This window comes from Brachionichthys hirsutus, chromosome 5, assembly GCF_040956055.1.
Source record: "Brachionichthys hirsutus isolate HB-005 chromosome 5, CSIRO-AGI_Bhir_v1, whole genome shotgun sequence".
Lineage (NCBI taxonomy): Eukaryota > Metazoa > Chordata > Actinopteri > Lophiiformes > Brachionichthyidae > Brachionichthys > Brachionichthys hirsutus.
The window spans coordinates 8,903,618-8,918,028 of record NC_090901.1 but is presented as its reverse complement, the minus strand read 5'-3'; the positions used below and the strand labels follow the sequence as shown (position 1 = coordinate 8,918,028).

The following is a 14,411-nucleotide window of genomic DNA, read 5'->3' as shown; positions in this document are numbered from 1 at the left end:
TCAGCCACCGACATTTACAAGGACAGCTTTGACTCAGACGAGAACGACAAGTGCAAACAAGAAGGGCAAGGATGGTGATAAAACCGGCTTCTTTCCTTCATCGACACACGTGCATCCAAAAATCAGTCTAAATAGCAAATGCCACCATATTAAAACAGTCACGTGTCCGCTTGAGTTTTACTCAGCTTTGTAACTTCATCAAAACACCGCCCACCCACTGCAAGAAATGCATAGCAGTGGGGTGAGGCCAGTTTTTTTAATTCTGATAAATAAGTGCAGATGAGAGCCCACAGTTTGTCTGCCCAGTGTCAGTCACCCAGCCTGAGGGCTCTGCGGATGAATTCCTCTCTTGGTGTGGTTGCACCCTCTGCTGACGGCAGGCCCGCCGTGCAGCTGCCTCTCCTCTCCCAGGTCAGTTCGCACAGTTCCCGAGCGGAAACCATTTCTCCTGGTCGATCAGCTTCTTCTCCAGTCGAATGTTGGTCGCGGCCACAAACGTCTTCTTGCTCTTCACCGTAACTTCCAGCACCATCCCGTAGAGCAGTGGGACGGAATTGTACTCCAGCTGTGAATTGCAAACAGATATTTGAGTCACAAAACCAGTTGTACATATTCAGAATATCCGGGTTGGTTTACTTCTGCATTGTTTTGGCTTTTATAGGAATTTTCTGTCAGCTGTGTGGGAAATTAGACTTTATTTTGAAGCGAAGACGCATTTCTGTTCAGCCTTACACTGTACAATCTTTATTTCTGCGCAGACTATTGAATATTAAATTTTCAACCCTACCAGTAAAATACTAAAGATTGCCAGAACTGCGCTTAACAGCAGACAGACAACATATTTAATGGATATTCTACCAGTTCATTGAAGGTGGGGTTGTCATCATTTCGGACCACCTTCGTCTTCTTCTTGGAACGCTGTCGAGGGTCTGGTCGCAAACGGACGACCACGTAGGCATCGGGTTTGGAGCCATTAGCGTGCTTCTGTTGAAAGCCCACACACACAAAAAAAAGAAGGCCGTTAAGGGACAGTCTGCCTTTTTCTGCAAACATCCCAATAACAAACTAAAACACACTTCTCTATACTGCCGTGTCTGTTCGATAATAAGGGTGAAGGAAACTCACAATGTTCTTTAGGTGCTTTACCAGAACGGAGAGTTTCAAGTCAGAGTAAGAAATGAGGAGCTGGATCTGGGGACTGGCTCCTGCAACAGCACAGAAATCAACACCAGTGAATCACAATATATCGGTTCTTGTCAACGATGGGAATTTCCTATTCATTCTCACCTTCTAATAATATTTAATACACCCACCTACCGAAGAGCAGAGCATTACCTGTCATCACATTTTCCTGGACTATGTTAGGGCCATCCAGGAACAAGCTGCACACATATTCATTCTGCAGAGCAAGACAGGCTTGCAACTTAAAGACAGGCTTAAGACATCACTGGGAGAAACTGGCCAGTGGTGACGGGAACTTACGCCTTTGCACGGCCCCTCAAACAGCTGTCTTAGGTATTTATTCAACAGAGTAATTTTTCTGTCTGTTGTAAATGACATCTTATACCAGCTCGGAAACCTAGAAGAGTGTCAAGAGATGAAACAACTTGTTGTGTTGCTGTGAGAGAGAAAAACAACTGCTTCAAAATTCATCTGGTCATTTTAAAATTGTACTGACTGAGGGAGCGTAGATTCAATGAAGTACTTCTGCAGCTGCTTGTGGATCAGCTCAAGCTGCTCTAATGTCATCTCACTGTTCAGAAATCCATCATCAATGGCCACTCTCAGGTCATAAATCTGCAAAACAAAACGATGGTTTTCCCCCCCATCAGGATTCTCTGAACTCATCGCTGCTGCTTCAGGCACCACGAGAGAATCTGCTGTCGGCTCTCAGTCTAATTTGACAGCGATTCATCTGAGGTGCGGTGGCACAAGAGCATCGTGTGGCCTCACCACGTCTTTTCCCCTCATGCTGCATCCCTGGATGACAGCTTCTTGGATGTTGCTGCTGGGAGCTGGGATGCCGTTGGAAGTTAGCGAATCCTGTTTCTTCCCCTGAGCCATGCTGTGCGTCAGGAAGTTCAACTTGACTGCAACACAGCCCAGGCTCTCCTTGATTTTCCTGCATCAGGATGGATACAAAACCATTGATGAAAGCTGAAACAGAAATATAGAACACTGTGTTTTTGTGTTGCATTACTTTGTGAAATAGGACGTGGCCTCCAGGTCTGTGTCGTGAGGTCGCAGGTTGTTCTGGACGTACTGCAGGTCAGACGAATTCTTCAGTTCTGGCATTCCCGAATTGAGCATCTGGAGATTAGACACACCGTAATTCAAACTGTGCTTTTTTGGAATGTCTCTATGGCTATGGGGATGTTACCACGGTGGCATTATCCAGCGAAGGGCTTACCAGCTCCAACAAGCTGAGTATCAGTGCAGAACGCTCCCTGATTATGTTGTAAGCTTCACAGCACAGCTCCACGAAACGATGCAAGCGCTGGGGCTTCTTCCGCCCACCTGTGATCAAGTGATGCATCTCAGACGTAAAGATGAAAGGTGACCTGTCTCTGCCATTGCATAAAAGAAAGGAAAGAGCATCACAAGGGCAGGTTGCTTTTCCTCTTTATCTCACATTACTCTCTTTGACTTCACGTTTCCTCAAATTAAAGCTTCCCGACTTCAACATGCTGCTTGTCTTTTTTAGTGGCTTGCCTTTTTAAACTTCCGAACTTCTGTGCATTGCCCATAATCTTTCCAAAGTCAATGTGAAACATGTGGCCACTCTGTTTCAACATGATGTTGTCGTTGTGACGGTCACAGATGCCCAGGATGAAGGTGGCCACGCACCACCCCGCACAGGAGTGGATGAAGTTCATCACAGCCTGTTACAAAAAAAAGCGAAAGTCAATATTTAAGTCTACTGTAAACCTTTTTGAGTCATGATGTTCTTGTATTTTTTTTAGAGTTAACCTTCTCGTAGTCCTCCTTAGTTTTGTTCCACATGTGGAACCATTTCTCTAGCGTGTCGTCTCGAAAGTTGCCGACCAGCCCCCACTCCTGCTGGATCGTCCTCAGGGTCACCGCCTCCGGAACCACTTCCACCAGGCCTGACAGCCACAAAGAACATGTTTGGAAAAACCGCCACAGCTGCAGAGATATTAATTCAAGGAAGACTGTTTATTCACAAGTGTAGACAGATAAACTGACCCTGATCCCTGCCTGTAGAAAGACACTTGTAGGTGATCATTTGAAGGTCGAGCCCCTGCTCAAGCCAGAGCTGATTCATCACACGGACTATCTGCAGTACCAACATGTCCTGACGCAGATTATCTCCTGTCTGAGCAACAACATTCAAAAGGTTGCGTTTGACTCAGTTACACAGCATCGAAGCCGTTTGCTCTGTCGAGGAATGAGCTTAGAACTACAGTCTTTGGGCTGAAACCAGCAAATGATGATGAATTGGAAAACCGCGTGCTCGCAAGCCTCAAAGAAGAAATGAGAAAGAAAAGTTGTGGATAAGAATGCAGAAATGATCTCACATGAGGCCCAGTGTGGATACATAATGTAGAATGACATGACCAACCTTGCAGATGACACAAATCTTCTTGGCCAAAGGGTCAGAGCAGATGAACGAGATCCCCAGTGGAGCCGCACTGGAGTTGTAGATCTTGCAGGCCTTGGAGGTAACATATCGGAGGAGTGAAGACTCCAGATGTGTTTCAGACTTTTAGCAATGATATAAAAGGTGTCGCATTCAGTGCGACTTACATCCGCATCCACTCCCTTTACGCAAGCGGCAAGATCCAGTGGCAGAGAACAGCTGTTGCCATCTTTGAAAAAGTCTTTAATCTGTGACTTCTCTTTCTTCAGGACATTCTGAAGACAAACACACAAAGTCAAACAGCTGAACAAAGTGACTTGGGCCAGCAGGGGTCAGTCATTTAAATGTCGGTCCACCGACCTTACGTCGAATCCTTTCAACGGCGCTGACTGTCTTGGCCACCTGCACAAGCACGGACACGAGGCGGGTTTCGTGCTGCAGCTCCTGCCTCAGGGCCCGTCCACAGCAGCGCTGCAGGGCGGCTTGGACCTTACTGAACCAAGTCTGGTAGTAGGGGTCGGTGTGGGCGTCCTCCAGCAGCCTGCCAGGAGGTTAAACGTTAGCAACTGCTGAAACTTTAACAAGCAAGATGAGAATCAAAACAAATCAAGGGTTTTTCCTGAAGCATCGTCAGCATGCTTTCATCTCTTTTGATGATACGTTCAGTTAGTTTCTACTCACCAGTAGAGCTGCTGGGCGATCTGGATGCTCATCAGTGATCTCTCCAACAGCAGCATCACCAGAGGTCCATCCAACTCCCACTCACTCTTCAGAGCCTGCAGGAAGCGTTGAATGATCAACCTTAGCGCGGACATAGCCTCACACGTGCGTGACGCTTTTATTGTGCTTACTTGAACCAACTGTGGCAGGAAGACCTCCAGCTCTCCATCTGGCATCTGTTTAAAATAGTCAACCGCAGCCCTCCGCACAGTCTGATCATGAAAACTGAGGATAAAAAAAAAAAGAAATATGGTTCACCTCAGTCATTCCTGATTTTGATTAAACCTTCCCTTTCGATTAGCATTCACGTTGTCAACCTACAAACTAAGCCTCACAATGACATTGAATCAATCAATGTGATTGAATCGGAACACAGAATCTTTGTGTGCTTTCTGCGCTTGCAGCTTTGCACAGCTTTTCAAATGAACCGAGCGAAGCCTATACCTGACACTGAGCAGGAAGAGCGCCTCCTCGGGAAGATAGATGGGCCAGTTTTCTAAAATTGTATAGATCTCTGTCAAATCTTCAGGATGCCACCTGGGGGCTCCACCCAGAAGCAGGTGGAGGGAAGTGTTTCCGCTGTCACTGTGGTGGCGTTTGCTCCACAGCAAAGCCTTCTCATTTTCCGTCAGGCTGAAAAACACAGAATGCGGGAATGCAACGAACACTCTTCTCTTTTGATTGACAACATCCAAACGTATGACGCTCAGAACGTGATGGAGGTGCGTGTCCAGTTCATGGCGCAATGTGCGCGCTTGCTTTCTTAAACTCACAAGCAGAGGCAAAGCTTCCTAGAGACAGCCAACATTTTCTTTCGTAACTCCTCAGAAGGCGGCGTAAACATGATCGAAGCCGGGAGCGCAATGGGCCTCTGATACTTCCACTCAAACACATGGTTAAACTCCAGCTGGAGAAAGAAACGGTGAAAGGACAATTGCGTGAGAGACTCATGCGGTCGGGGTTTTGGTCCACTCAGCTCTACTGACCTGCAGTATGACCCCCATGGGTTGTCTGTGGCTGTCGTACAGGGCAGGAGAAGGAGGCACGGGCAGCTCGGTGAGCGCGGACATGCTGAGCAGAACGGTTCCTGACACCAGGGTGCTACAGACAGAGCACTAAACGTCACTCATTGCATCACTTTAAGCACATTAAACCTAAATTAAGTTAAGAAAACAGCACATTGGAAACTACTAATGACCAGTGAGTACACACAGGCAAAGGACTATGCTTATAGCATAGTAATAATAAAAACAGCCACATTAATTAAAACAAATTGGAAACTAGAAAAGCACTCAGAGAGCGCAGACATCTGCCAAGCAGCTCATTCACTTCCTAATTGGATTTACACCGTCCACATGGTGATCTGGATCATCATAAAACGGTTCTAAGTTGTTCTTGTATCTTTATACACCAACCATAAAAATTAAAATGAATCAGAGTTGTATTTGTAACTGATTTTTGAATCCATAAAAGGGATTTTAATGTTAAAATGTTATATTCTATCCTGACCTCTGCATATCGGACCCTTTATGACTGTGATTTTTGGTGAGTGGATTGAATGCATAGTTTACATGATATGATTTTTGAAAAAGCTCTAACAAGAAAAACTATTTTACTCCTCTCACTTTAAATTAATTAAAGTCATTGCATTTTAAAAATCCACACACCTTTCCATCTTTTTGGTTTGAACACAAAAGCCATGCTTGATGAGTGTTGCTCATGAACGCCGAACTCCCCATCTAGCTATGGGAGACGTTTAATTCCTGTTGTATGAGCATTTGTCGAAAAGCTTCACACGGTGGTGTAAATGTTGTGTCAACACCTACCTGTCGCTGTAAAGAGGCAGCACAGCCCAGCCCAAAATCTCGGGACTCCTGCCTCGCCTGCAGCCCCTGAGGCGAAATGTCAACATGGACTCGTACGGCAGCTGCCTTATCGGAGCAGGGAACGCAATCCTGGCATTTAAAGCACACACACACATACAGCCAAAAAGTTATCTTTCACTTTACTTTTCAAATTGTGCTCTTTCTTTGTCATTAAAGCTATACTCAACCCTACAGAGAGGTCATTTCTCATGCACTTCTTACACTCACAGGTGATTTTGCTGATCAATCCTTTTTTATATGAAGGAGGAAGTTTGGCATTATGAATCAATGTGGATATTCTTACATGCGGTCACACTGGATCTTGTTCCCAAAGGACAAAGCGGTGCTGATATTCTCACAAATGCCCGTGTCACAGACCTTTTTACCTCCAAACGTCAAGTCGCAGGAAACAGAGAAGACTTCATAACTACAAATAACGGAAGGAAACAGGCAACTATAAAACGCTCTTATGATGATCCGTATGCACGACATATGTACATACAACATGCCTGTCCCGTCTGCACTAACATCACACCTGTTCATCCAGGTGATTTGCAGGTTGTAAAGAGCAGCAACTTTAAATTGAAGGATTTCCTTGTTGTCCTCCACGTCACGTATTTCCGGTTTGCTTGTCGCCTCCTGACATTTGAAATCTGACTGGAAGTTGGAAAAAAATACCTGCATGACTTTGAGCAGGGCGCCGTGGAGCAGCACCATACCTGGAAGAGAGAGAAATAAAAGTCAAAGCCAGTCGCGTTACAAGCAACATAAGCATGACATGCAAAGACGAGAGGGATCTGCTTTTTTGATTGATTGGGCCGTCTTTATGTTTATGTATTTTTGGCTGAAAGAATCTTAATAGGATCCTATTAAGCAGAGATCAGCACCAAATATTACTCTGACTTTCCGCACATCCTGCTTAATGAACTCAATTTGCAGAGAAATGGGCTGCAGAAACGTGCATGTGTTTCCAAACATAGATCATATTTCAGTTTTCAGTTGTTTAGACCCAACCTTATATCTGCAATGCTCACTATTCGGTTGTCAATGGAAAAAGTACAGATAGTGATAAACAATTGAGTTCTAGCTACCCACCAGTTTCACATTCAGCTGTCTCAGCAGAACTCTGCAAATAAGACAGAGGACACAGCGGTATGTGTAAAGGATTTTAGATGCTGTTGGTTTCATTGCAGCGACACAATCGGTGAGAGTTTGTGATGTCATACCGGAGCTCGGTTGAGCCTGCCGATCATTTCTTCCAACTCCTGACACGACAGCCCACACAGAAGATTGCTGATTGTGCGAACGCATGCCACGATGGCATTTATGTTTATTCCAGACTAAAGACGGGAGGAGAATGATCAGACAGTCAGTGTAGGATATCACTCTGGTGCTACCGATCAATGCAAATTACAAGCTAAAAACTAAATGGAAACTAGCAAAGCACTTGGAGAGCGCCGACCTCCTCCGAGCACCTCAGACTCCCCCTATATTGTGATTTACACCAAAAATAATGGCCCTACATTTATTTTATCTGTATTTTTAGATTCCTGAACCATGAAAACAAACCTTTAGTGATTGGATTCACATTGATGTCATTATTAGTTTAGAAGTCATTCACAAAAAGCACACTTTCAGTAATGGCGGACTCTTCTGGATCTGGACAGATCCAATTGTTTTGCAGTGAAAATTTACCCTGATTTCAACTGGATCTGTTTCCTCAGGCATTAAAGACAGAACTCGAGAATGCAGGACGAGACATAGAGCCTGAAAACACTGAGGAAACCGAGATGATGTTCTGGCAGAGACCTGCCCAGAGAGGCAGGAGATGATTAGGTGAGATGTGCAACAGGTGCATCTCGTTTAGCCTCCGCAGCTGTGCAGTGGCAGAAATCAGCCTGCAGCAACAGTCACCATAGCAACCTATGCTGAGGCAATAATGACATATGAGCGACCTCTTGGCTTCACTGACCTTACTTCTCATCAGCTCCGACACCTCCCTGTTGTAGCTATGGAGCACCTCCTGCAGACTCAGCCTGACAGAGGAGAAGAGGTGATAGAGATGTTGGAAACGGGGCTAACTTTCCCCAATGTTATCTATAAACAGCAGCCTGCTGACACACGACCCAGCTAACAGGCGTCACTGTAACCGAAGCCATTTCACAGAGCTGCTGTGGGACCCGGGGAGTCTCACTTGGAGGTGTTGAAGACACTGACGGGACGCAGGAGCTGGAACGGTTGGCCCGAGGCGCTGTCGTCCTGCCCCTGTGAGGAAACATGCATTACCGTATTGGCCCGAATATAACACGATGTTTTTTGCATTGAAATTAGGCTGAAAAAGTCGGGTCGTGTTATATTCGGGGTCTAGACATTATACCCATTCTGAACACTAGATGGCGCCAGATATCGTTACAACTAATGGTGAACTGAACTCCCCAGGCCAAAGCGAACGCCTATCATTATTTTATTGCGATGTTTTTTCTTATTCATATGTGGTGAGATGTGTCTGTGTGGATGTGTGTGTGTGTGTGTGTGTGCACGTGTCCAGCTGGGGCGTGTCCCGCCGGAGCAAGCGAGTGTGTGTGAGAGATAAAGAGAGAGAGCACGCAGAGCAGCAGCAGAGAGAACTCTGAGACAGAGATATGCGAGCGATAGGAGGAGGAGTTTTGTTTAACAGTGCAAGTAAAATAAAGCAGCTTCAGTGATTCAGCACGTCTGGCCGGCGCCCATCTTGTGTTGCTGCGCTTCAGCCTTCATCCCCAGCGAAGAGTGGAAGTTAACCCCGGAGGCGCTGGAGAACAACGATCCCCCCAGCTAGACTTCACTTTGATGGTTCATGCAGTTATTGCAATTTTGTTGTTTTATCAGTAGATTGGTTTATTTACATTTTAAAAACCAGAAGCCATTCATTTACAAATGTGATTGCGCTTTAGTTCACATATTTAAATGTTCAGATATTAAGATGTGAGACAGTTTTTGCATGATTTGAATGTGGCAAAATAACATGCTTTTTCTCTCGAATTTATTGTTATAATCATTTGTTTCAGATGTACTGTAATTATTTTCTGTATAAAAATTGAAATTGGTGTTCAAAAAGTATTTTCTCAAACTTGAGTCTTGAAAAAGAAGGGGTCGTATTATATCCGGGTTCGTGTTATATTCGGGCCAATACGGTAATAGATGAATCATGATAGCTGCTTCTGCTGAACAAGACATTATTGATCTCAACTGCATTATTGTCATTTTACTGTTGTGGCAATGATGATTCAGTTCAGCTCATCTGATAAAAAAGTGTCATGAACTTGTTTTCTCCTCTTCCTGCATTAAATAAACCTATTTGTCCCCCCCCCCCCCCAGCTAGTCTTTGTTTCATGTCAAATTTTATTAGCTACACACCAAAACTGAACCAAGTCCAGCACTCCCCCCCCAGCACTCTATTATGTGGAATCCTTTCATGGCATTAAAAGACTCTTTAGGCCAACAAATGTTGGAAATATTAGGTTCATTTTTTTTTTTCATATTGACTCCTATGAATAAAAGCCTCCAGCTGTGATGTGATGTGTAAACAGAACAAAGTCAAGAGGTGTTTACATCCCTGATGAAAACAGGGGCCTGTCACAGGTGTGTGCCATGGCAGCATTTTAAGAATGAAGCCATCAGTTCTTGGTAAATCATCTGCACTATGGGCGGCAACGGAGAAGAATTCGATCTGAACTTACGTCCCTGAGCAGACGGAGTTTGAGTTCGCTGAAACGGAGCAGGCGTAGAGGCACTGCTAGTTCGAACCTGCAGTACGTCTGAATGGTCTCATGCATGCCCAGCAGCTCTGCACTATATGCACAGGTAAGAGAAATGGCATTCAGTGCGTCAGTTTGAACAAGGGCAGCGGAAAGATGCAACGCTTTTTTTCTTGGTGACTTACTTTTGCAGACATTCCTCAGAGTCGCAGAGTTTTAAAACGTAATCCCCGATTGTGTTGGGGTCGAGTCCCAGCAGCTGGAAGATGTCATCAATCAGAGTTTTCACTGGTCTGTTCACTGTTAGTTAGAGTTCAGAGTCCACACACAGGAGAACGAGCTGAAGTGTCTGACAGTGAAGTGATGCGGTTCGCAGCGAAGGAATATTACCAGTAAATACAAGCACAGATTGAGGTACTTCTACTCCACCACAATAGAGAGAGATAAATATTACTCCACTACAGTTTTCCTCAGCTATTGGGTTATACAAATTATGAGCTCTGCCTTCTTTTAATGAGTTTAAAATATTAAAAACTATTATTTGCATTACCCTAAATTATGACTTAGGGTGGTACTCTGTTGGAACCTTTGTTTTTTTTTGGTATCTCACCGCTTATGGAGAGGGGGAACTGGTGATTGTCCCACCCAGTGGACACACTGACGTTCACCTCCATCTGCTGCAGCAGGGCCGGGTTGATCCGTAACACTCGACCCCAAACCACGCCTGAGTTGTACACTCCGTCCGTGTGCTTGTATCGTGACATCAGTCTGCCAATAAAACGAAAATAGATTAGCAAAGTATTTGCAAGCATGAAGGCGTGTACAGCGTCGAACATGTTCCACGCTTAAACTTCACAGGCAGCATGAATCATGTCAACGAAACGAAAGACCGACACTGAGCTGAAAGCACAAACAGAAGAAATAGAAACCCAAGTTTACAGCTAATTTAAACAAGTCAGATATTGAGAATATGCCTGCAACGAAAGCTTTCAGAAGGAGCATTGCTTTAAATAAAACTACAAATGAGACACAGGCGTAAGAACTCATTCTAAAATGCTCTTACTTAGAAGTTGCTGCACAAAATGAAGTCAGGCCCTCGGTGCTGCCTTGTGGGGTATCCATTAGCTTAATGGTGAAGGCGTCCTGATGTGAACAGAAAAGATTGATTGCATTTTTATGATAAACGCTTGTCTTTGTCTTCGCTGAGGGAGAAAACCGGCGGGGATACTCACGTCTCGTACTTCTGTCCTAGAGCGATTCAGTCTGCCAACAGGCTCTGTAAAATCACAGGAAAACTGCTTTTTGTTGAAGGGTGCTCGTGACCTTGGCGGGACAGCAGGGGGTCCTGACAAACGTGAACTGGGAATCCTGGGTCTCTGTGGACGGGGTGGACGGGGTGGAGGGGGTGCAGGGCGAACGGGCACCGGTCTCTCGCTGCTTTGGTGGTCTGCATTCTCTGGGGGTTTGGGCTGGGGTTCAGGCGGGGCTGAGCGCCCAAGCAGGATGGTGTCATAGAAATGGCTTTCATCATTCTCAGAAATACTTCCAATGGACTCATAAATGTGCATTTCTTGTGGATTGTCAGTGAGGGGCATGGGGAGGTCGGAGTCGCTTGCATTTTGTCTTTGGATTGATGCTTTCTGCCTTTCAGTGGAATCCATCTGGCAGGCCTTTAGACGAGGTTATATCTCAACAGCTTGTGAGCTCAAAAAAAATGGCAAAATGCCTTGGAAAAAAACAACAACAACAACAACAGAAATGTAGAATTAGCAACAAATGGTAACTTAATAACTTCATGGCGGGACGAGTGAGCTGCTTTATGGCTGCACTGATCCTGAGGGTTTACGTTGGTCTAATAATTAACAAACTTTCAAATCACAACAAGAAAACCCACCAGCGCGCGCCACTGTGGAAATAAGTCACTATGAGCACCACCACTAGTTTACATTCCATTATGAATAGAAACTTTATATTTGCGTGCTCACTCTGAGTTCACTGAAATAATCAATCTTGTTATGTCACTGTAAACCATAGCAACGTAGTTCCTAACCTTTTTTTTTTACTATACACATACTCAAAGTTGACAATATTAGATTTGGCCCAAGAACTAAACAATATAACAAATAGTGGTATTAAGTGAAGGTACTTTCTGGAACTCACCTTCGAAGCCCAGGAAGCGACCAGATCCCCCGCTGGACTGAATCCATGTTCTGAGTCAGACCTGTAAACTGTAAAGGCTTTGGAGAGTCGCTTTCCTCGTCCCTCCCTTCTTTTCCCGTCACCAGTTGGCAACAACTCAACCCCCCCCCCCCATCCCCTGCTGGCCGCAGGAAAACAGTACATGTGTCAAAATGCACATGATCGAACTGTAATTCTATCTGTCCATAAATTACATGGAATGTAAACCCCATTAGGCAAGTGTAACAACAGAAGCATATCATTCTCGTCAATAATAAATAATGAGCTACATCACATGCACTCCCCACTCAGGAATGCAGCTTGGCAAGTTCAGTTCCATCCAAAGTCAAATGAGTGCAGCGAGGAGGAAATGTGTGCCGACCAGTTCCAGACACAGCTTGACATCTAAGGTAAGCTGCAATGCTCTTTCAGGGTTTGAGCTATATCTACCATTTATAGGAGTCTATCTTCAACTTCTAATCTAAATGCACTAAACCTACATGCTGATTCTCGGCCGGTACGTTAACTGCAGGTGTGTGTGTGTGACGTTTCTGAGCCGTTTCCACTGATTATTGATTCAGTGTTTGATGTCGTTAGACAGGCCCACCTGGTCGGACTCTGGACAAACATGGAGGCGTGTGTGTGTGTGTGTGTGTGTGTTTCATTCTTTCTAGCAATAATTACGAGCATTTCTCCGGGTCTGAGAAACATGACATTTCAATGGGAATAAAAGCAACGGCTTTTCAGTGAATGTGTCACAAAGGTGAATACACAGCAGTGAAGGGAAGGGAGGACGTCAAGCAAGAAGAAATGTATTCCAACCTTACAACTCCCAACATTTCACCACGAAACCTGAACACTGGATTTCCTGGATTCTATGCGCTTGTCTCTGCACTTGTGCTGATCGTGGTTGGCTCTATAGTGGCAGTGGTAAGAACTGTTCTAGATGTGGTTCATTTCACATGGCTATACGTGATCATTAAAGATTTCAATGACCCCCTTCAGGTTATTTATATCAAGAGGAGAGCCCGGTAAGATGTTTTTTATTTTTATTTTTATAAAGCATCGATTTCAGAACAATTTGGTATTTTTTGTCACACTGTTTGTTTGTTATTGTCGTTGTTTTGTGTGCATTTACAGGGTAGATGCGCTGCGCCACAGGCTGATTCCTCTGTACACCTATGACCCAGCAGAGGAACAGGAGTGGTGGGGGTTCTCTTGCCAGCAGGATGAGGAGCAAGCTTTGGCTGTGAGACATTTTTACCTATCAGAATCACAAAACTCATGTGTGTACATACAGCACATGGGATGGTGTAACACTCTTATGCTCTTATTTTCAGGATCCTTTGTACAAAGACACAACTCTCTTCTTATCCGAATATGGAACATGACCCTAAGAAGGAAGACTGCATCCAATCAGAGGAAGATGTCTTCTGTTTTGCAAAATCAGTACAAAGTATCTATCTATCTGATTTTTTTACTTTGTCTATTTTTACTGCATAGCGCCAAAGTTTTGCATTTCATTATGTCGTGTTGTTGCTTTTTCATGTTACATGTTGCACGATTGCACCCAGAAAGATTCCTAGGTTGTGAATGCTTTCTCTCCCAATGGAGAATAAGCCGATTCTGATTCGCATGTTGCACAAACAGACAGCAGATGGCGCGGTAATCACGTCCTTCGCTTCAGATGCGGGCGCGTCTCCCTTCCATAGACTGTACCAAAAAAAAAAAAAAAAAAAAAAAAAAGAAAGAAGTGTTTTGCAGGTTTAAGTGTTATTCCTTCACACTTAACCTGAAAGCCAACACTCAACTTAAACCAGTTTGTCTGGCGTGTCTGCATTTATCCGTGAATTTTAAGTTCAAAAGCTTCAAAGTCACACACACACCTGCTTCTGCTTGGTAATCAGAGGGCTTCCTGGTGTTGGGAGATTCCTCCTGTTGGTCTGGTGGTTGATGCTTAAAGAAACATGAGATCACAAAGAAAGAGCAGGTTAACAGCACATCTGACAGTTCAAACTCTGTGACTGATCATATGAAGGTATGTTTCCAGGCTTTGTCATTCTTAATTTCCTGTGTGTGTGTGTGTGTGTGTGTGGATTTGCAGTCTGGATGCCCTGCTCTTGGGACCACACTGGTGTTTTGCCTCCATCCTGCTGGTCGCAGCTGCACTTGTCCTCCCAGTTCTGAGCCTGGACCCTTTGCTGTGCTACTACTGTCCTCTGCAGCACAAAGGCAATTCCTGCCCGAACATCACGAGCCAATGTCTGCCGGATCAACGCTGTTCCAGGTCCACGGGCCGCTACGGATCCG

The 14,411-nt window shown here is 44.8% G+C and overlaps 1 protein-coding gene across 1 annotated transcript; it reads right to left on the bottom strand.

Annotated features, from left to right (window-relative positions):
- Nucleotides 1–44: 44 nt before the first annotated feature.
- pik3c2g (phosphatidylinositol-4-phosphate 3-kinase catalytic subunit type 2 gamma) lies at nucleotides 45–11,541 on the bottom strand. Its single transcript, XM_068739398.1, is given in 33 exon segments — nucleotides 45–565; nucleotides 859–984; nucleotides 1,126–1,205; nucleotides 1,336–1,399; nucleotides 1,483–1,579; nucleotides 1,679–1,797; nucleotides 1,954–2,122; nucleotides 2,201–2,310; nucleotides 2,411–2,567; nucleotides 2,713–2,882; nucleotides 2,971–3,107; nucleotides 3,208–3,337; nucleotides 3,584–3,676; nucleotides 3,769–3,876; nucleotides 3,962–4,142; nucleotides 4,283–4,377; nucleotides 4,453–4,546; nucleotides 4,766–4,954; nucleotides 5,095–5,228; nucleotides 5,308–5,422; nucleotides 6,148–6,276; nucleotides 6,491–6,613; nucleotides 6,722–6,905; nucleotides 7,282–7,312; nucleotides 7,413–7,526; nucleotides 8,159–8,222; nucleotides 8,381–8,451; nucleotides 9,906–10,017; nucleotides 10,109–10,223; nucleotides 10,534–10,691; nucleotides 10,987–11,066; nucleotides 11,156–11,523; nucleotides 11,526–11,541. Coding segments are annotated over 33 exon segments (4,086 nt in total). The 3' UTR covers nucleotides 45–412.
- Nucleotides 11,542–14,411: the final 2,870 nt, after the last annotated feature.